Genomic DNA, 23354 nt, shown 5'->3' with positions numbered 1-23354 from the left:
TTGAAATAACTTGGCACAATTTGGCACTGTCAAGAAGCATTATGACCATCCAGTGTCACTTGTTACTTGTATACTCAGTGTATTTTCTTAGTCCAAAACATTAAGAATGTCTATGACAGACTGACCAGGTGAAAGCTATGATTCCTTATTGATGTGACTTGTTAAATCCACTTGACAGGTTAAATAAGGATTTTTAAAGACTTGGACACACATGGATGGTGTGTGTCATTCAGAGGGTGAATGGGCAAAACAAAATATTTATGTGCCTGTGAATGGGGTGCCAGGCATACCGATTTCTGTCAAGAACTGCAACGCTGCTTGATTTTTCATGCTCAACAGGTTCCCGTGTGTATCAAGAATGATCCAGCACCCAAAGGACATCCAGCTAAATTCATACAACTGTGGGAAGCATTGTATCAATTCAACATGTACATTAGTGTCTAGTTTGAGAAACAGACGCCTCACAGGAGGGGAGGATCGGTAAACCCTTCATTAGGGTGCTGTTTGACATTCACAGCCAAAGGAGGACTACAATTTAGTTGATTTCATGACGGATTCATTATGACATGTCTGTGTTCTTTTTTGTTTTTACAGATCAACAGCTGATCTAGAGTCCTACCACAACCATTTTCTGATGTACGCCAGCCAGCATTCTTCCTTTTCACCACCAGTCTGATGCCAGAACACTGCTGGCAGCACTGGCAGAACGCAGATGGAACCAAGATGTAAGTCCCCACTCTATTTGAAGTTGGAGGAAGTTTTGAACAGAACTTTTCAAGTCTGCCCCACCCACATGTTCGCACTCACACATTGGCCAAACACAGTGTATTTTAAATTAATATTTCCTGAATACATTCTCTCCTCTTGCTTCCTTTTCAAAACCTATTGGAGAAGAGGGTCCGAGGAGAGTGTCCCTGAACCTTCTTCTACAATACGATTGAGAAGTAGGCAAGGATGTGGGATGCAAGAACATTTTTGTCATTTCATATAAAAAAGGAACTTCTAAGTGTATTTGCAATGTGACACTTTTTTTTCACACTTTCAAACACTACATTTATATTTTCCAACAGGACTATACATTTCGGTGAGTAGCCTCGTTTCATTGCCAAAAATAAAATTAAACCATCTAGTGTTCAGCGAAATAACTACACAATGTCAAATACAGGTATCCTATTCAAATCATTCACATCCAATCACATGAATCGTTACTCTCTCGCCGGAATTCCACTAACGGTCCGTATGTAGCCAAACGTAGCTACTGCTCATTCCATTTGCTCGAATATGGATAAAGGGTTAGTAAGGCCCGTGTCCACAGACACACATACCAGCTCCACTAGTGATACCTGCTACTACCAGCAGTACTACACCTGCACCTGTCGACGACACAAGTTGTTCTGCTTGCACGAGCACATCCAATGCTAGCATCAATAATTCTACATTTGTTGTTAGCCCAGCTAGCATGGACACAGACAGTTGTGAATCTGTTGCAGCTGAAGAGCTACTGCCCCTTTAACCAGGAAAGCACCGAACATCAGACAGGGACGTTGGATCATCGAAGAGGCGCAAATATAATGAGAACTACATTGATTTGGGATTCACTTATATTGGGAGTAGTGCCTTTCCTCAGCCACAGTGTGTTATATGTGCACAACTCGATGAAACCTTCACTCTTGCGCAGACATTTAGAAACAAAATATGGCAATTTGAAAAATAAGCCACAGGAGTTTTTTGAGCGAGAAATAAGACGACTTTCCAGTAGTAAGACATGTATAAAAGCAACAGATATCATTAATAAGAAGGGGCTAGAAGCATCTTATATGATGAGCTACCGAACGGCTAGGACAGTCAAGCCCCATGCTATTGTATAGGACTTAATTCTTCCTGCTGCCGCTAATACGGCGGGGACAATGCTGGGGGAAAAGGCCAAGAAGCTATACAGACAATGCCTTCATCCTTCAACACTGTTTCACAACGTATCAGTGACATGGCAGGAGATGTTTTGAAACAATTACTGCTTCGCATACATGCCAGTGAATTCTATGCATTACAGCAGATGAATCAAACGTTGCGGGCCTGGCACAGCTCCTGGTATATATCCGTTATGTTTATGGGGGTCAATTAAGGAAGACGTCCTCTTCTGCAAACCACTGGAAAACAGGACAACAGGAGAGCATATTGTTTAAATACTGGACAGCTTTGTGACTTCACATGGACTTTGGTGGTCAAGATGTGTTGGCATCTGTACTAATGGCGCAACAGCCATGACAGGGAGACATAGTGGAGTGGTATCGGGCTTCCAAGAAGTTTCTCCAAGACGCTACTTGGGTACACTGCAGAATCCACCGAGAGGCTCTTGCTGCCAAGGGAATGACTGACAGCTTGAAAGATGTTTTAGACACTACAGTGAAAATGGTTAACTTTGTTAAAGAAAGGCCCCTGAACTCGTGTATATTCTGCACCATGCAATGATATGGGCAGCGACCATGTAACGCTTTTACAACATACAGAAGTGCGCTGGTTATCAAGGGTCAAAGTGTTGACACGTTTTTTAAATGTTAATTTCTTGAATTGAGACGAGCTTAAAGTTTGACCACTTGCATGATGACGTTTCTCACACGACTGGCCTATCAGGGTGATGTTTTTTTCTCACCTGAATGATCTGAATCTAGGATTAGAGGGACTTTCCACAACTATATTCAACGTGCGGGACAAAACTGAGGCTATGATTAAGAAGTTGGAGCTCTTCTCTGTCTGCATTAACAAGGACAACACATAGGTCTTTCCATCATTGTATGATTGTGTGCAAATGAATTCAAGCTTACGGACAATGTCAAACGTGACATAGCGAAGCACCTGAGTGAGTTGGGTGTGCAATTACGCAGGTACTTTCCCGAAAAGGATGACTCAAACAACTAGATTCGTTCTCTTTCATGCCCTGCCTCCAGTCCACTTACTGATATCTGAACAAGAGAGCCTCATTGAAATTTCAACAAGCGGTTCAGTGAAAATTGAATTTAATCAGAAGCCACTGCCAGATTTCTGGATTGGGCTGTGCTCAGAGTATCCTGCCTTGGCAAATCACACTGTTAATACCTTGATGCCCTTTGCAACCACGTACCTATGTGAGAGTGGATTCTCGGCCCTCACTAGCTTGAAAACTAAATACAGGTACAGAGCTCTATAAAACCACGAGCTGGGTTGTGATAAACTCACACTCATTCTTGTTTAATAAATGTATCGTATAGTGTGTATGTGGCAGGCTTACAATGATGGCAAAAACCAACATTTGAGATTGCACTGACCCTGGTGCTCGAGGGGGTACGCAGCTGGAGGTTGAATGTTTGAAGGGGTATGGGACTATAAAAAGTTTGGGAACCACTGCTCTAAACCATTGAGGGAGGTGATGCACAACCTTATTTGTTCTGTTGTACTCAGATTGCAAGATCTGTAATCTTACTAATTGTCCTTGAAATTACATTTTATACAATGCATACTGTCAAATTATGTTGGTTTATAGATATAGAAGACTGCATAAAAATAAAAAAAGCTAAATATCGGGGTGTCTACATACTTAAGACTAAGAAGACATATGGCCACATTTCAGACCCCCAATACAAGATTTTGAGGAAGTGGTTGGAATCTGGTGGTGGGATGCCAAGGAGAAGAACCCAAAGACCCTAGAAGACTTGTACTCCTACCCCCTAGTCCTGCACCAACAACTGAGGAACTTGTGCATTCACAAGTGAGAAGAGGCCTAGGTAAGTAAAAAACTGAAGGCAGGAATTGCATGGAAATTGCATCAGACCTCAGACTTAGAACAAACCCTGTAGGAGATGATACCAATACAGTCCATGAAGTTGTCTTTTTATAATTTCACGGTATCAATATACTAAACCTCCACATCTCATTCTTTCCCTCTCCTCTAGCGTTGGGTGAACTTCTGAGATGATGCAGGAGCTCCAGAAACCTCCAGCTCAGCAACCTTGTGAGAAACCCAGGTAACGACCCACATACATACAAACCACTTTACACCAAGTACATTACAATCACAGTATTTGAAAGCAGCCGTTTCATTTACTTTTTGCACAACAGAATACTTTGCCCCTCACAGTAACAATTATATTTCTTCTGAATAATCTGTTGGAATACATCTCAAGATTGACAGTAAATGCCCTGATGAATCAAGACCCTTGCTGCTGGACCCCTTTAAAGACCACTTGTGAATCCTTCACTATCAAGCAACTAGGGCATTGATACTCATTGCACTGCGTGGCCCACAGGCTCGCTGTGATTTTCCTATTTTCCATTCATAACAATGATACAATTTAAATTCAATGTGTTTAATGCAGGCCTGAATCACTTCATTGAATATATCTACTGTTCCCTGGGACGGCAGATAGATGGCAGTATAGGGCCTCCCGAGTGGTCTAAGGCACTGAATCGCAGTGCTAGCTGTGCAACTAGAGATTCTGAGTCCAGGCTCTGTCGCAGCCGGCCACGACCGGGAGACTCATGGTGCGGAGCACAATTGTCCCAGCATCGTCCGGGTTAGGGGAGGGTTTGGCTGGCAGGGATGTCCTTGTCCCATCGTGCACTAGCGACTCCTGTGGCGGGCCGGGTGCAGTGGACGCTGACACGGTCGCCAGGTGTATGGTGTTTCCTCTGACACATTGGTACGGCTGGCTTCCGGGTTAAGTGGGCATTGTGTCAAGAAGCAGTGTGGCTTGATTGTGTTTCGGAGGACGCACGGCTCTCGAACGTTGCCTCTCCCGAGTCCGTATGGGAATTGCAGCGATGAGACAAGACTAACTACCAATTGCATACCACGAAATTTGGGAGAAAAAGGAGTAAAAAAATGGCGGTCAAAGAAAAGGTTTTTAAAAATTAAATAAAACATGACAAAAAGTATGTTTGAATGACACTGAGGGGCAGAGTTGTTACAGCTAATGCCAGTTTGCCTGAGGCTGATGCTGTGCAGGTGTTTGTACACATGCATATACACACACTCTCATTCAAATGCACACATACACGGACACACACTTAAAATAGTGCCATATGTAACCGATGTGAAATAGCTCGCTAGTTAGCGGTGGTGCGCACTAACAGCGTTTCAATCGGTGATGTCATTCGCTCTGAGACCTTAAAGTAGTTGTTCCCCTTGCTCGGCTTTTGTGGAGCGATGGGTAACGATGCTTCGAGGGTGGCTGTTGTCGATGTGTGCAGAAGGTCCCTGGTTCAAGCCCAGGTAGGGGCGAGGATAGGGATGGAAGCAATACTGTCACACATGCATGCACTCAAACATATTCAGTTGGCCTTGCTGTTATGATTTTTGTTGTCCTCTTCAAAGGGGGAGACACTCTAGACCCAAACTACTACAGACCTATATCTATCCTACCCTGCCTTTCTAAGGTCTTCGAAAGCCAAGTTAACAAACAGATCACCGACAATTTTGAATCCCACCGTACCTTCTCCAGGCAATCTGGTTTCCGAGCTGGTCATGGGTGCACCTCAGCCACGCGCAAGGTCCTAAACGATATCATAACCGCCATCGATAAGAGACAATACTGTGCAGGTGTATTCATCGACCTGGCCAAGGCTTTGGACTCTGTCAATCACCACATTCTCGTCGGCAGACTCAACAGCCTTGGTTTCTCAAATGATTGCCTCGCCTGGTTCACCAACTACTTCTCAGAGTTCAGTGTGTCAAATCGGAGGGCCTGTTGTTCAGACCTCTGGCAGTCTCTATAGGGGTGCCACAGGGTTCAATTCTCGGGCCGACTCTTTTCTCTGTATACATCAATGATGTCGCCCTTGCTGCTGGTGATTCTCTGATCCACCTCTACGCAGATGACACCATTCTGTATACTTCTGGCCCTTCTTTGGACACTGTTTTAACTAACCTCCAGATGAGCTTAAATGCCATACAACTCTGCTTCTGTGGCCTCCAACTGCTCTTACATGCAAGTAAAACTAAATGCATGCTCTTCAACCGATCGCTGCACACACGACTAGCATCACTAATCTGGACGGTTCTGACTTCGGTATTTGTAGTTGTCCACATATTCTAGGTGTCTGGTTAGACTGTAAACTCTCCTTCCAGACTCACATTAAGCATCTCCAATCCAAAATTAAATCTAGAATAGGCTTCCTATTTCACAAACAAAGCATCCTTCACTCATGCTGCCAAACATAGTCAGTTTTACGAGGGTATCTACCAATCCTTGACTCTACTCAGCAAATTGGATGCAGTCTATCACAGAGCAGCTTACACATCACTGCACATAGCCCATCCAACTACCTCATCCCCCAAACTGTTATTTGATTTATTTTGCTCCTTTGCACCCCAGTAGCCCTATATTTGCACTCTCATTTTCTGCACATCTATCACTCCAGTGTTTAATTGCTATATTGTAATTATTTTGCCACTCTGGCCTATTTATTGCCTTACCTCCCTTATCCTACCTAATTTGCACACACTGTATATATACACTTTTTCTATTGTATTATGGACTGCATGTTTGTCAATTCCATTTGTAACTCTGTGTGTGTGTCGCTCTGCTTTGCTTTATGTTGGCACGGTCACAATTGTAAATGAGAACTTGTTCTCAACTAGCCTACCTGTTTAAATAAAGGGGGCATATAAGCAGTCAATGAAATCTCTTGCAAAATTCAATGATTATATTTCTCAAAAACAGGTTATACTGTAGGCTACATAAGCACTGCCAAATCAGAACACTAGGTGAAATTAAGAGGGGTAAATATACCACATTTTTAGGGTGAGGCACATGGGCTACTGACATCTTACTACACAACTAGTATTACTTTCTTAGCTACAGTATTGTCAGAGTCTAGGTGATGTGGGTAAGGCAGAGTCAGGCGCAGGACACAGATGAGTAATAATAGCAACTTAATACTTCCTACTAAGACAGCACACTGTCCGACCGATGCCAGGATGACCAGAGGAGGGTGACGTGTGAGCCCAACAGATCAAACGATTGTGGACATCAGACGGAACGTAGACACCCAACTGGACACTGGTTGGGAGTGGGCTCTGTACGTAATGCCTGCTCGATGTCCGCGTCCACCTCCCATACCAATGGTGCCACCAGGCAAGAAGCCAGAAGTATGGGAGCGGGATCCGTGGACCGCTCCTCTGTGTCATACAGCCGGGACAATGAGTCTGCCTTAGCGTTCTGGGAACATGGTCTGTAGGAAAGGGTGAAAACAAAACGAGTGAAAAACATGGCCCACCTCGCCGCCCGGATGTACTCCAGATTGCGGTGGTCAGTCCAAATGAGGAAAGTGTGTTTAGCCCCCTCAAGCCAATGCCTCCACGACTTCAGAGCCTTGACAACAGCCAACAGCTCCCGATCACCCACATCATAGTTTCGCTCTGCCGGGCTGAGCTTCTTCGGGAAAATAAGCACAAGGGCGGAGCTTTGGTGGCGTACCGAAGCGCTGAGACAGCACAGCTCCTATCCCAGCCTTGGACGAGTCCAACTCTACTATAAATGCCATAGAGGGATCAGGATGAGCCAGCACGGGAACTGAGGTAAACAGAGCCTTCAGGTGACCAGAAGCCCTGTCCGCCCCAGCTGACCACTGCAGTCGCTCCGGTCCCCCGTTTAGCAAATAGGTAATGGGAGCCGCCACCTGACCAAAGCCCCGGATAAAACTCCGGTAGTAGTTGGCAAACACTAAGAACCGCTGCACCTCCTTTACCATGGTTGGAGTCGGAGCTGGGGTGATGATGGGGTTGCTGGAAAACCCCGTCTCTCCCATCGCTCCACGGTTTGCAGATGCTGGACGCGGTCCTCCAGAGGTAGAGGAGGGCTGTGTGCACCTGCTGACTCCATTTGAAAGGTGCGTGTTTCTGTCAGAGTCTGATGTGGGTAAGGCGGAGTCAGGTACAGGACACATGAGTAATAATAGTAACTTTACTCAAACATAATCTTCCAACAAGGAGAAGGAAAATCTAGAATCACATAAACGAGACAACAAAACCATGATGGCTCCAGAGGGTTAAATAGGGAAATAATTCAAACGTAATGGGAACCAGGTGTGTACAATCAACACAAAACAAATGGAAAAAGAAATGTAGATCGGTGGAGGCTAGAAAGCCGGTGACGTCGACCGGCGAACGAACAAGTAGAGGCAGCAACTTCGGCGGAAGTCGTGACAAGTATACATATCTCCCTAGTATATACATAATTTATGCAGCAGCATACAAAACATTTTTGGACTTGCCTTGTTGTGCTGTGCTCACTTGAACAGCATGGTGGCACGGCAGTCTAATCAAATCAAATGTATTTATATAGCCCTTCGTACATCAGCTGATATCTCAAAGTGCTGTACAGAAACCCAGCATAAAACCCCAAACAGCAAGCAATGCAGGTGTAGAAGCATGGTGGCTAGGAAAAACTCCCTAGAAAGGCCAAAACCTAGGAAGAAACCTAGAGAGGAACCAGGCTATGTGGGGTGGCCAGTCCTCTTCTGGCTGTGCCGGGTGGAGATTATAACAGAACATGGCCAAGATGTTCAAATGTTCATAAATGATAATAATAATAATAATAATAATAATAATAATAAGGCAGAACAGTTGAAACTAGAGCAGCAGCACGGCCAGGTGGACTGGGGACAGCAAGGAGTCATCATGCCAGGTAGTCCTGAGGCTCCTAGGGCTCAGGTCCTCCGAGAGAGAAAAAGAAAGAGGGAAAGAGAGAATTAGAGAGAGCATACTTAAATTCACACAGGACACCGGATAGGACATGAGAAGTACTCCAGATAACAAACTGACCCTAGCCCCCCCGACACAAACTACTGCAGCATAAATACTGGAGGCTGAGACAGGAGGGGTCAGGAGACATTGTGGCCCTATCCGATGATCCCCCCGGATAGGGCCAAACAGGAAGTATATAACCCCACCCACTTTGTCAAAGCACAGCCCCCACACCACTAGAGGGATATCTTCAACCACCAACTTACAATCCTGAGACAAGGCCGAGTATAGCCCATAAAGATCTCCGCCACGGCACAACCCAAGGGGGGAGCCAACCCAGACAGGAAGATCACATCAGTGACTCAACCCAGACAGGAAGATCACATCAGTGACTCAACCCATTCAAGTGACGCACCCCTCCTAGGGACAGCATGAAAGAGCACCAGTAAGCCAGTGTGTCAGCCCCTGTAATAGGGTTAGAGGCAGAGAATCCCAGTGGAAAGAGGGGAACCGGCCAGGCAGAGACAGCAAGGGCGGTTCGTTGCGCCAGAGCCTTTCCGTTCACCTTCACACTCCTGGGCCAGACTACACTCAATCATATGACCCACTGAAGAGATGAGTCTTCAGTAAAGAATTAAAGGTTGAGACCGAGTTTGCGTCTCTCACATGGGTAGGCAGACCATTCCATAAAAATGGAGCTCTATAGGAGAAGGCCCTGCCTCCAGCTGTTTGCTTAGAAATTCGAGGGACAATTAGGAGGCCTGCGTCTTGTGACCGTAGCGTACGTGTAGGTATGTATGGCAGGACCAAATCAGAGAGATAGGTAGGAGCAAGCCCATGTAATGCTTTGTAGGTTAGCAGTAAAACCTTGAAATTAGCCCTTGCCTTGACAGGAAGCCAGTGTAGGGAGGCTAGAACTGGAGTAATATGATACAATTTTGGGGTTCTAGTCAGGATTCTAGCAGCCGTATTTAGCACTAACTGAAGTTTATTTAGTGCTTTATCCGGGTAGCCAGAAAGTAGAGCATTGCAGTAGTCTAACCGAGAAGTAACAAAAGCATGGATACATTTTTCTGCATCATTTTTGGACAGAAAGTTTCAGATTTTTGCAATGTTACGTAGATGGGAAAAAAGCTGTCCTTGAAACAGTCTTGATATGTTCGTCAAAAGAGAGATCAGGGTCCAGTGTAACGCCGAGGTCCTTCAGTTTTATTTGAGACGACTGTACAACCATTAAGATGAATTGTCAGATTCAAGAGAAGATCTCTTTGTTTCTTGGGACCTAGAACAAGCATCTCTGTTTTGTCCGAGTTTAAAAGTAGAAAGTTTGCAGCCATCCACTTCCTTGCAGAGCCTCGGTCTGATGCCATTATGACTACAAGGTCCGATAGGAATTCAGGGAACTCAATGAGGAACGCTGTATATGGCCCAGGAGGCCTGTAAACAGTAGCTATAAAAAGTGATTTTTTTTGTAAATTGAAATTTCCTATCGTAAATGTTAGCAACACCTCCGCCTTTGCGGGATATGGTCACTAGTGTAGCCAGGAGGTGAGGCTCATTTAACAGAGTAAATTCATCAGGCTTAAGCCATGTTTCAGTCAAGCCAATCCCATCAAAAGATTCTGATCAGTGATTAGTTCATTGACTATAATTGCATATGAAGTAAGGGATCTAACATTATGCAGCCCTATTTTGAGATGTGAGGTATCATGATCTCTTTCAATAATGACAGGAATGGAGGAGGTCTTTATCCTAGTGAAATTGCTAAGGCGAACACTGCCATGTTTAGTTTTGCCCAACCTAGGTCGAGGCACAGACACGGTCTTAATGGGGATAGCTGAGCTGAGTACACTGACTGTGCTAGTGGCAGACTCCACTATGCTGGCAGGCTAGCTAACAGCCTGCTGCCTGGCCTGCACCCTATTTCATTGTGGAGCTAGAGGAGTTAGAGCCCTGTCGGTGCTTGTAGATAAGATGTGAGCATCCCTCCAGCTAGGGTGGAGTCCGTCACTCCTCAGCAGGTCAGGCTTGGTCCTGTTTGTGGGTGAGTCCCAGAAAGAGGACCAATTATCTACAAATTCTATCTTTTGGGAGGGGCAGAAAACAGTTGTTTTCAACCAGCGATTGAGTTGTGAGACTCTGCTGTAGAGCTCATCACTCCCCTAACTGGGAGGTGGCCAGAGACAATTACTCAATGCTGACATCTTTCTAGCTGATTTACACACTGAAGCTATGTTGCGCTTGGTGATCTCTGACTGTTTCATCCTAACATCATTGGTGCCGACGTGGATAACAATATCTCTATACTCGCCAGTTTTAGCTTTAGCCAGCACCATCTTCAGATTAGCCTTAACGTCGGTAGCCCTGCCCCCTGGTAAACAGTGTATGATCACTGGATGATTCATTTTAAGTTTAATACTGTGGGTAATGGAGTCGCCAATGACTAGAGTTTTCAATTTGTCAGAGCTAATGGTGGGAAGCTTCCCATAACGGGAGGAGTAGAGACAAGAGAAGGCTCGGCCTCTGACTCCGACTTGTTGCTTAATGGGGAAAACCGGTTGAAAGTTTGTCGGCTGAATGAGCGACACCGGTTGAGCATTCCTACAGCATTTCCCTCCAGAAACCGTGAGAAAGTTGTCCGGCTGCGGGGACCGTGCGAGGGGATTTATACTAACGTTACCATCTGTACTTACTGGTGGCACAGACACTGTTTCATCCTTTCCTACACTGAAATTACCCTTGCCTAACGATTGCGTCTGAAGCTGGGCTTGTAGCACAGCCATCTTCGCCATAAGGCGATCGTTCTCCTGTATATTATGAGTACAGCGACTGTAATTAGAAGGTATCATGTTAATGTTACTACTTAGCGTCGGCTGTTGGAGGTCCTGACGAACAACGTCCAGATAAAGCGTCCGGAGTGAAACAGTTGAATGAAAAAAAAGTTGAGGGAAAAAACAAAAATATAAACGGTAATTAAAAAGTAAAAACCGGAAAGTTGTCAGGTAGCAAAGTAAGGTTGGCAACAAAACGCACAGCAACACGTAAACAAGTCTGCTAAGACCAGAAGAGCTGAGGAGGAAAAGGTGATCATTAAGATAACTTTCCTTTCTCAGAGGTCCCCAGCCGGCCTCTCGGGAGAGGAGAAGATGGAACTAATTGAGTTACAAAATAAACTGGATAATATATATAGATTAAAAGCAGAAGGAGCCTTTATTAGGTCTAGGAAAAAATGGATTGAGGAGGGAGAACAGAATTCATCCTTTTTCTTTAGACTTGAGGAATTTCACTCTAAAAATAACACTATCCATAAATTAAACATTGATGGTGTTATTACAGATCACCAAAAATGAATCGCTAAATACTGTAGCAATTTTTACAGAGAATTGTATAGCTCTACGTACTGTCAAGAATCCACAGATGCTTTTTAACTCACTGAATAATATTCACTCTATCAGTGATATAGAATCTAAACAGTGTGATGAACTCATCAAAGTTGAAGAGATTATAGAGTCAATCAAACATTTAAAGAACAATAAATCACCAGGTGTTGATGGAATAACATCAGAATTTTACAAATTATTTTCTGAACAAGTAGCTCCCTTCCTATTTGAAGTCTTTTTAGAGAGTATTAAAAACAATGTTCTCCCTCCTACAATGAGTCAGGGGTTAATAACACTGATACCTAAGCCTAAAAAAGAAGTGCTGCTCATCGATAACTGGCGTCCAATTTTTCTTCTTAATAATGACTAAGAAATTAGCCTTACTACTTGCAAAAATAATTAAAGAAGTCCTGGATGCAATCATTGATGAAACAGTCTTGCTTCATGAGGAACATACATATTTCTATGTCAGACTAGTATTAGACATACTTGACTACTCAGACCTAATAACTGAGGATATTTTCATACTATTTTTTGATTTTTATAAAGCATTTGACACAGTAGAGCATCAATTTCTCCTCCACTCCCTTGAGAGACTTGGCTTTGGGGATTTTTTTCTATAAGGCTATTAAGACTCTATGCAAATGATAACAGCTCCATCGCAGCGCTAGCTGTGCCACCAGAGACTCTGGGTTCGCGCCCAGGCTCTGTCGCAGCCGGCCGCAACTGGGAGGTCCGTGGGGCGACGCACAATTGGCCGGTAGGCTCTTCTGGTCTTAGCAGACTTGTTTACGGGAGGGTCTGGCCGGTAGGCATATTGTCTCATCGCACACCAGCGACTCCTGTGGCGGGCCGGGCGCAGTGCACGCTAACCAAGGTCGCCAGGTGCACGGTGTTTCCTCCGACACATTGGTGCGGCTGGCTTCCAGGTTGGATGGGCGCTGTGTTAAGAACCAGACCCTCCCGTAAACAAGTCTGCTAACCTTGGTTGGGTTATGTTTCGCAGGTCGCATGACTTTTGACCTTCGTCTCTCCCGAGCCTGTACGGCAGTTGTAGCGATGAGACAAGATAGTATCCAATTAGTTGGATAGTAGTTACTATGAAATTGGGGAGAGAAAAAAATAAAAAAATAAATGGTAACAGCTCTATCAATTTTAAATATGGCACCTCACTTAGATTTGAGTTAAAGAGAGGAATTAGGAAAGGTTGTCCTATCTCTCCGTACCTGTTTTTATTAATCCCCCAACTTTTGCAAATTCTTTAAATAATAGTCCCGTAAAAGATATTTCCATAGCTGGTAAATAAATTATTATAAGCCAGCTGGCTGATGATACTACACTTTTTCTGAAAGACAAAATTCCCATATCGATCAATGTGATACAATCCTTTTCCAAAGCGTCTGGTCTATATCTTAACATTAATAAATGTGAACTCCTAGCTGTCAAAGATTGTGTGACACCTTCATATTATGGTATTCCAGTAAAAGAAGAACTTACATATTTAGGCATAACCATTACAAAGGATCAGAAGTCTAGAGGCTTACTAAATTTGAACCCTCTTATTAAAAAAACCCAGAAGAAGCTAAATAAATGGCTACAGAGGGACTTATCTTTAAAAGGTAGAGTCCTAATAGCCAAGGCTGAAGGCATCTCTAGACTAACATATGGCGCTCTATCTTTATATCTTGACAGTAAAATAAGCAAGGAGATCGACCAGATGCTTTTCAACTTTCTTTGGAGAAACCGTACCCATTACAATTTCAGTGGGGCGGCAGGGTAGCCTAGTGGTTAGAGCATTGGAAGATTGGAAGTTCAAATCCCCGAGCCAACAAGGTACAAATCTGTCATTCTGCCGTCATTGAAAATAAGAATTTGTTCTTAACTGACTTGCCTAGTTAAATAAAGGTAAATAAATAAAAAACATTAGGAAAACTGTTGTAATGAACACTTATGAGAATGGTGGACTGAATTTTCTGGACTTTACTACTTTAAATAATACTTTTAAGATCAATTGGATAAAACAATTCCTAAGAAGACCCACTTCTATCTGGAACTTTATTCCTCATGTCTTCTCTACTGTTGGTGGCCTTAACTTCACATGTTGTTTTGCAATTATAATATTGACAAAGTTCCAGTGAAACTTTCTGCTTTTCATCAGCAGGTTTTCTTATCATGGTCCTTAATTTATAAACACAATTTTTCTCCACACAGATATTATATATGGAATAGTCGGGATATATTGTATAAAAATACTTTGTTTTTAGAATATTGGTTCTGAAATAATATCCTATTGGTGAGCCAACTGGTAAATGCAGAGGATCTTTTACTCAGTTATAAGGAATTCTTATCACTTTACAAGGTCCCTGTAACACCTAAATATTTAGCAATTGTTTTCGATGCCATTCGCTCAGGTGTTGCTATGTTATTCAGGAATGTGTCAAGACCTGACCCTCAGAGGCTACCTTCTATTGACTCATCAGTAGGAAAGATTTGTTTCTCTTTGGGTCTATTCAACAACAGAGTGATAAAACATCCTGCTGAAACAAGGTTCATATCTATACCTTATGTCATGCCTTATTGAAATGGATTTATTGATATCTGTTGGAAACAAAATTAAGCAAGTTTCCTTTAAAATTATTCATAAATATTATCCTGCCAACCACTATATGAAGAAGTTTAAGGAAAACATCAACTCAAATTGCTCCTTTTGTAATGACCACCCAGAAACAGTGTTGCATCTTTTTTGGCATTGTATGCTTGTAAGAAAACTGTGGAAAGACATCAGTAGGTTTATAATTGAAAACATTTATGAAGATTTTACACTATTGTGGATAGATGTACTGTTTGGATTCTTAACATACGATAGAAATAAGGTGAAACATTATGTAATTAATTTCACTATTCTTTTGGCCAAATTTCATATACACAAATGTAAATTTACAAACAGAAAACCAAATTTACTTACCCTACAAAAAGAAATGGAACTTTATTTTAAGACGGTTAAATGCTCTACTTACAAAAATGCTGTTAGAATTGTAAGTATGCATGTTCCTTAAGGTCCTTGTTTAATTGTCATGTGATATTGTACCCCCTAGCCCCGCCCCTAGCCCCGCCCCTAGCTCGATTGTCCATTGTTTGTAATCTATGTATGCTCGTGTTCCCTCAAGTGCTTTATGTATTGATTTGTTGTTAATAAAAATACAGCCTCTCTCCATTTTGTAGCACTTCTCTCACTGTTTAAAAACAAGAAAAGGACAGGGTAAGGGGAATACCTAGTCATTTTTGTGTCATCACTGCAAGCTATCATGACTCAAAAGCCGCTGTCTACTTCTGAATATTACTTTAGCACCGCCCTAAAAACCCGATTAAAATTCGTCACAAACCTTCAAATAGGTATGTAATGACGCATTATATAAACTCTTTATAGTGTTTTATTTACATTTTAGAGCCGATAAGTTGGACAGATCGAGTGAAAAAAGCCATTTCCCCACACGACATCTCTCCTTCTCACTATCACGCAATAGGTTTAGCTTCCCCACCCGCCATTTTTAAAAAGACCCGACGGAGCTTTGTGTAACAGTATAACTTTAGACCGTCCCCTCGCCCATACCCGGCGCGAACCAGGGACCCTCTGCACACAACAACTGACACCCACAAAGCATCATTACCCATCGCTCCACAAAAGCCGCAGCCCTTGCAGAGCAAGGGGAACTACTACTTCAAGGTCTGAGAGCAAGTGACGTCACCGATTGAAACACTATTTAGCGCGCACCGCTAACTAAGCTAGCCGTTTCACATCCGTTACATTTGGAATCATGAAGGTCTCGTCATTGATTTTTTTGGAAAGGGGAGAAATTGTGCTTTACAATGGTATTGATATTACAGTTGATCTGGAAGTATTACGTTTTTTGGGCACAAAAAATAAGGTCAGTTGTACGGACCAGCGCGATGTACAAAAGTGAGTTTACTTTAGACCTGCTGTGAAAAAAGTTTCTCTGTGATAGATTAGCAGAAATGATTGTGTCTGCAATTGCCTTTGTTAAACCCCAACGAACATGTGCATGGCCAGTATTAGTGTATAACACTAATATAGGTGTATATAACACAAACATTGACAAGTGTTGTCATCAGACCTGGGGTCAAATTCTTGTTTTTCAAGGACTAAATTACCAGTACATTTTGAAATATAAAAAAAGTTGAATATTGGAATTTGTTTGGAAATACATTTGGAAAGTATTGGCATGTATTTGAAAATACTCGAATACACAGAAAACTGTATTGTAACGACCCTGGGTTTATAAGCACGGATATCGACTCTGCCGCTTGAGCATGCTTTTTCGGCACAAGTGGATAGCGCGTTGGACTTCGGGCTAGAACGCTCGACCTGCTCCCTCCGTTTCATTACACTGGTGTCACAAATGATCGGACCTTGCATCCACGGTGCGTGTGCTTGGCCGGTGTGCGCGTTCCTGTAAGACGTAGATTCGCCAGTGTTGCCAATTTAACGACGTTGTCGCTATATTTAGCGAGTATTCAGACCCCTCTAGCGACACATTTTTTTTAAAGCGACTAGAGACAAATCTAGCGACTTTCTGGTGTTATTGGCGACTCTGACGTGAAAGCACGTATCGTTCTAACTCTTCTCAACGAGCAGCGGGTGCTGCCGTGGGCCCCACCCCAGTCCCAAAGCACTCACAGGCGGCCCAGTCCTCGCGCTGCAGTCAGGCAGGAGATGTTCACCCCTTCCGGTCCAGACTGCAAATGAATCGCGCATAAGCTGGAAGTCGCCGCAGGCTGATCCCGCCCTGGTTTACATGATTATTTTACCTGAATTAGGGCCAGACTAGCTACCATAATTTTCTCACATTGCCATTGACAGTTTTTCTATTGTCTCTTTTTGATCCATTTAGATTGTATACAAAAAGTAAAAAATCTTCATGTTTTACTGTGACTTGTTGTAGACTCCTGAGTGGACCATAAGGTTACAAATCAAACCAAATTAAGAAAAATAAAATAAAAGACGAAATAACTAATAAGTTTCTATTTTGGGTCCCAAGCCCGGATAAAGGAGGATGGTTGGAATTGTGACGTTAAAAAAAACAAGACTCGATAGAAGAAAGTTAATTTGTCGTTCTAAACATATTGAGGGTGTTTTTTACACACTTTTTGTCTCTCCCACGACGTTATTCCCCTCTCCTACAGCATCCATCACAACTACGTTCACATGGCCAAATATGCAAATTAGGCGATGATGTCATTTAGCGACTTTTAGGACAGCCAATAGCTACTTTCCTTACTGAGGAGTTGGCAACATTGCCCAGGATGTGTTTGTCATTTTTTTTAAGGAAGTGCTTTTCATGGCTCGTCGTGGTTTAATTGTTTCCTTGTATGGAGCTGAGCGGGATTGGATTCTACATAATCGAAACTACACAATCCCAGGAAGGGAACCGAACCTCAAGGTCTGCCTATCAACCACCAGCACAAGGTATCAATTTACTGCACTAGCTCGATTTGCATTATGTAAATTCAACAATTCTACACAATACATTCATATCGCCACATTCTGTGACGTTTGTCTTTTATCATTGATGGTTCAGTGACGCCCATTATGGTTGACAGCCTCATGTCTCGTCTCAACAGCTTTTTTCTGTATTTTATATTAATCGACATTCAATGTCACATTCAATTAGTCAATGATCCAATGGAATATTTTACAGAAGTGATTGAACACCAACCAGATCTCACCATGTCAGACACGGTCCCCCTGGAACAGAGGTACAAGGCCAGCATGGTCCTGAGTGGAGCAGGAGATGCCCTGGGCTACAACCATGGTAACTGGGAATTTGAAAATGATGGAGTGTTAATACATGAGCAAGTTCAGAAGAGAGGAGGTCTAGAGAAGCTGGATGCCATAGACTTCCCTGTTAGTGATGACACCGTCATGCACCTGGCTACAGCTGAGGCTCTGGTCAAGGTGGGGGAAAGGGCATCCCTCCCTGTGCTGTATCGAGCCCTGGTGGAGAAGTACATTGTAAGCATGACAGACATGGCTGGAAGAGGAGCAGGTATGTAACAGTTTATATTCCTTTGAGGTGTGTCATGTTGTGTTAACATGAGAGGCAAATGGTAATATTTCTGCACACTTGGGCACGGTACACTTAACTTAGATATAAAGTAAGTCCCCTATATAGGGGACTTGCTTTGTTCTGACTGACATTTACACAAAAAAATCAATCTGTGACCACCGTAGATCGAAACGGCTTGCATTGAGCAATAGCCCTGCTTCCCACGTACACAGTAGTATTTTGTTATGAGCCTGTGTGGCGTATGATGTGACATCTGAAACCACTTTAAGCTGGGATGTCCCTTCTACCATTTAATTCGCTCTTCTGACTGTCCATCAACTCCTAGCTGAACCCTACCTCACAGGTGAAGCACATGCCTGCGATCGTTACATTATAGCACAGCAGGAGAGTGTGGTTTCATCACGTTATTCAAATATTCACTTTCCTATTGTCAAAGACAATTGGTGCAGCAGGGTAGCCTAGTGGTTAGATTGTTGGACTAGTAACCGGAAGGTTGCAAGTTCAAACCCCCGTGCTGACAAGGTACAAATCTGTCGTTCTGCCCCTGAACAGGCAGTTAACCCACTGTTCCTAGGCTGTCATTGAAAATAAGAATTTGTTCGTAACTGACTTTTCTACTTAAATAAAGGTAAAATAAATAGATAATATTAGCATGCAATGAAATGTGCGTTCCTAATGAGTTCTGGAAGCCAATCTAGAGCTCTGTGAGACGTTCACAGATTGGGGCAGATGTTTTGATCAAGAGAGACCTTTAGAAAATTTGCACACACATTTTTGCAAACAAATATTTTAGCGTTTACATTTTTTGTCATTTAGCAAACACTCTTATCCAGAGCAACTTATAGGACAGTGCAGACATTTTCATATTTTGTTATTTTTTCAAACTGGTCCCCTGTGGGAAACTAACCCACGCATTGCAAGCACCATGCTCTACCAACTGAACCACATGTATATTACAGTTCTAATGAAGGTGAAATCTAAGTCATTTTATAATTTAGTTTTGTTGGATAGGAAATACAGTTGAAGTCGGAAGTTTACATACACCTTAGCCAACTACATTTAAACTCAGTTTTTCACCAATCCTGACATTTAATCCTAGTAAATATTCCCTGTCTTAGGTCAGTTAGGATCACCACTTTATTTTAAGGATGTGAAATGTCAGAATAATAGTAGAGAGAATAATTTATTTAAGCTTTTATGTCTTTCATCACATTCCCAGTGGGTCAGAAGTTTACATACACTCAATTAGTATTTGGTAGCATTGCCTTTAAATTGTTTAACTTGGGTCAAATGTTTCAGGTAGCCTTTCACAAGCTTCCCACAATGAGTTGGGTAAATTTTGGCCCATTTGTCCTGACAGAGCTCGTGTAGCTGAGTCAGGTTTGTTGGCCTCCTTGCTCGCACATGCTTTTTCAGTTCTGTCCACACATTTTCTATAGGACTGAGGTCCGGGCTTTATGATGGCCACTCCAATACCATGACTTTGGTGTCCTTAAGCCATTTTGCCAAAGCTTTGAAAGTATGCCTGGGGTCATTGTCCATTTGGAAGACCCATTTCGACCATGCTTTAATTTCCTGAACGATGTCTTGAGACATCGTTCAATATATCTACATAATTTTCCTCCCTCGTGATGCCATCTATTTTGTGAAGTGCACCAGTCCCTCCTGCAGCAAAGCACCCCCACAACATGATGCTGCCATTCCCGTGCTTCACGGTTAAGATCGTGTTCTTCGGCTTGCAAGTGTCCTCCCTTTTCCTCCAAACATAACGATTGTCATTATGGCCAAACAGTTTTAGATTTGTTTCAACAGACCAGAGGACATTTCTCCAAAAAGTACGATCTTTGACCCCATGTGCAGTTGCAACCCGTAGTCTGGCTTTTTTTATGACGGTTTTAGAGCTGTGGCTTCTTCCTTGCGGAGTGGCCTTTCAAGTTATGTCGATTTATAGGACTCGTTTTACTGTGGATTTAGATACTTTTGTACCGGTTTCCTCCAGCATCTTCACAAGGTCCTTTGCTGTTGTTCTGGGTTTGATTTGCACTTTTCGCACTGAAGTACGTTCATCTCTAGGAGACAGAACGCGTCTCCTTCCTGTGCGGTATGATGGCTGCGTGGTCCCATGGTGTTTATACTTGCGTACTATTATTTTTATAGAACGTGGTACCTTCAGGCATTTGTAAATTGCTCCCAAGGATGAACCAGACTTGTAGAGGTATCCTTTTTTTTGGCATGGCTGATTTCTTTTGATTTTCCCATGATGTCAAGCAAATAAGCACAGATTTTGAAGTTCGGCCTTGAAATGCATCCACAGGTACACCTCCAATTGACTCTAATGTTGTCAATTAGCCTGTCAGAAGCTTCTAAAGCCATGACATTTTCTATGCTGTTTGAAAGCACAGTCAACTTAGTGTTTGTGAACTTCTGACCCACTGGAATTGTGATACATTGAAATAATCTCTGTCAACAATTATTGGAAATATTACTTGTGTCATGCACAAAGTAGATGTCATAGCTGACTTGCCAAAACAATAGTTTGTTAACAAGAAATTTGTGGTGGTTGAAAAACAGGTTTTAATGACTCCAACCTAAGTGTATGTAAAATTCAGACTTGAACAGTACATCATATAAATATTTCACACATTCATGATTTTTATCATATTTGTATTGTGCAGTTGAGCATTTGTCCTCAAGTGACCTCAGCAATTCATTTTTTTTTTTTTTACCAGAAAGGTGAGATTTTACATTTATTGGAGTATGCAACATTACTAGTTATTATGGCCCTAATCATCAAAAATAATTACTTTGGGGGATTTTGTAGATAACATTTAGTTACATTTAAACCCACATGTTGACCTCCATTCAATTCAATAATTATACTCCCTCTGTCTACGTTGTAGGCCTGACCTGCCTCAACAGTGTTGCAATGCACAGACAGAGAACTGACGAGGACATTAAGATTCCCTTCAACGAGAGGGGCGGAGGGTGTGGGGCAGCCATGAGGGCCATGTGTATCGGCCTGCGCTTCCCCGACCCTGAGCAGGAGCACCTGCTGATAGCAGTAAGTGTGGAGAGTGGGCGTCTGACCCACCACCACCCCACAGGCTACCTGGGAGCCCTGGCTGCAGCCCTGTTCACGGCCTACGCAGTGAGGGGCACCCTGCCCGTGGAGGCCTGGGGACACAGACTCATGGAGGTCCTGGACAAAGCCAAGGAGTACGTCAGGCATTCAGGCAATTGTGTGGAGCTGAACATGGAGCACTGGTGAGGCCTTTGTTGTGGTTTTCTGCAGAGGAGGCTGGTGGGCGGACTGGAACGGTGTCAAACACATGGTTTCCTTTGATATGTTTGATACCACTCCATTCCAACCATTACAGTACTCCTATATTTCTGCCCAACAGCCTCCTCTGTTTGACTGTATGCAGGTCACACTTCACACAATATTCTTGTGCTGCAGGAAATGCAGGTGAACTTCGTGGTTTTTGTAAATTCACAGAACTGCACTAACACTCAGTTATATTAACAGTATTCCACATTTTATGTAGCCTCATTTTGCCAGCTAATAGTCTAATCACCGATCACGCAACATTATTGGCTAAACGATAAATTCCTGTTGCTGCAGAATTATTTTGCAGCAACAATACAGGCCAAATTAAATTCCTACATCTATGGCTGGGTTTACAATGTAGAATGATGTGTAAGTTTCATCTGCTTCTGACTAATCACATTTTTACAGGGACTACTTTGTAATTCAGTGGAAATCCTATTTAGAAAAGAGAGGCATTCTGGATGGAAAGAGCAAACCTCAGTTCCCAGAGTCCTACGGTGTGAAGGAGAGGGAGAGTTTCTATAGGGCGGTGAGCTTCAAGGGTTGTGGTGGTGCCAGTGGGCATGATGCTCCCATGATAGCTTACGATGCCCTCCTGAGGGCAGGCGACTCCTGGGTTGAGCTGGCCAATCATGGCTTCTTCCACGGCGGGGACAGCGACTCCACGGCCGTGATCGCTGCTGCCTGGTGGGGCGCACTGTTCGGCTTCAGAGGGGTGCCAGAGATCAACTACCAGAGGCTTGAGTACCGTGACAGACTATCCAAACTAGGGGAACGGCTATACAAGCTCAGGGGAAAACCTCTAGGTTCTTTGAAAGTGTGACGCAAATTAAACCAATAGATGGTTAAAGGTGAAATTCATTACATTTCCTGCAGATCTGTAATTTCAGCTACTTAAACTTTTTTTGATTTTGCATCCCTTGGTTTTTTAAAAACATTTTTAAAGAATATTACTGGATCTGGAAAGATTTATAGAGTATTTATGATCTCAAACTGCAGTCTACCTACTGACTAGGAGATGGAGCCAGAATGTTCTGTATAATAACAAACACTTTCTGTAATGGCAACTTTTTTTTCTTTTTTCTAGCCTATAATCAAGTCTTCACTAACATACATTGATGCTGCAGTTGTTGCACTATTATTGTACCATTTTGGCTATGGCAGAATGTAAAAATTGACTGTTTTACTTCTGATTAGACTGATGCTAAATGAAGACTAAATTAAGTCTACAAGTACAGTGGTGACCAGAGGGTGGCAGTGTAACATAACAAATCACTCTTGAAACTCTTTCCTGTCTCGCTCTCTGAATTTATTCAATTTCAATGTAAGTTCTTTATTGGCATGGAAAACAAAAACAAGTGAAATGGATCATTAACAAAAGTGAAATAATAACAAATTAACAGTAAACATTACACATGTTCCAAAAGAATAAAGACATTTTAAATGTCTTATGTCTATATACAATGTAACGATGTACAAAAGGGAAAATAAATAAACATGGGTTTTATTTACAATTGTGTTTGTTTTTCACTGGTTGTCCTTCTCTTGTGGCAACGAGATTGTTCTAGAGATTGTCCTTTTTAGACCTATTAAGACCATGATCTGTGAACTGTACATGATACAGACACATCTTGGTGTCATTACTCTATATAGTGTTCTCTTAAATATTGAGTACTGTATGTCTAGATTCTGAAATACAAATGTTCACATTCATTTATTCAACATAAAAAATATGAGTATCTCAACTAAAACTGATTTGGCTTATTTTTAGACATTGTTTGTAATATAACATTTCCAGAATGGGCTCTCTGGTACTTTTTAATGAAATTACCAATTTCTAT

The 23354-nt window shown here is 42.6% G+C and overlaps 1 protein-coding gene across 2 annotated transcripts; it reads left to right on the top strand.

Annotated features, from left to right (window-relative positions):
- Positions 1-598: 598 nt before the first annotated feature.
- On the top strand, positions 599-22596 carry LOC109867332 (protein ADP-ribosylarginine hydrolase-like). Of its 2 annotated transcripts, XM_031796081.1 has the most exons (7): positions 599-725; positions 3605-3758; positions 3927-3998; positions 17445-17584; positions 17817-18164; positions 21086-21449; positions 21922-22596. In XM_031796081.1, exons 4-7 carry the CDS (start codon positions 17488-17490, stop codon positions 22334-22336), a joined length of 1224 nt encoding a protein of 407 aa, XP_031651941.1. In that variant the 5' UTR covers positions 599-725; positions 3605-3758; positions 3927-3998; positions 17445-17487; the 3' UTR covers positions 22337-22596. The 2 variants fall into 2 exon arrangements, with proteins under 2 accessions (XP_031651941.1, XP_020312036.1); XM_020456447.2 differs by lacking the exons at positions 599-725; positions 3605-3758; positions 3927-3998 and having other exon boundaries at positions 17233-17584.
- The last annotated feature ends 758 nt before the right edge of the window (positions 22597-23354 follow it).

The sequence above is a fragment of the Oncorhynchus kisutch genome, linkage group LG2 (assembly GCF_002021735.2).
Source record: "Oncorhynchus kisutch isolate 150728-3 linkage group LG2, Okis_V2, whole genome shotgun sequence".
Classification (NCBI taxonomy): domain Eukaryota; kingdom Metazoa; phylum Chordata; class Actinopteri; order Salmoniformes; family Salmonidae; genus Oncorhynchus; species Oncorhynchus kisutch.
This window is presented reverse-complemented; position numbering and strand designations above follow the sequence as displayed.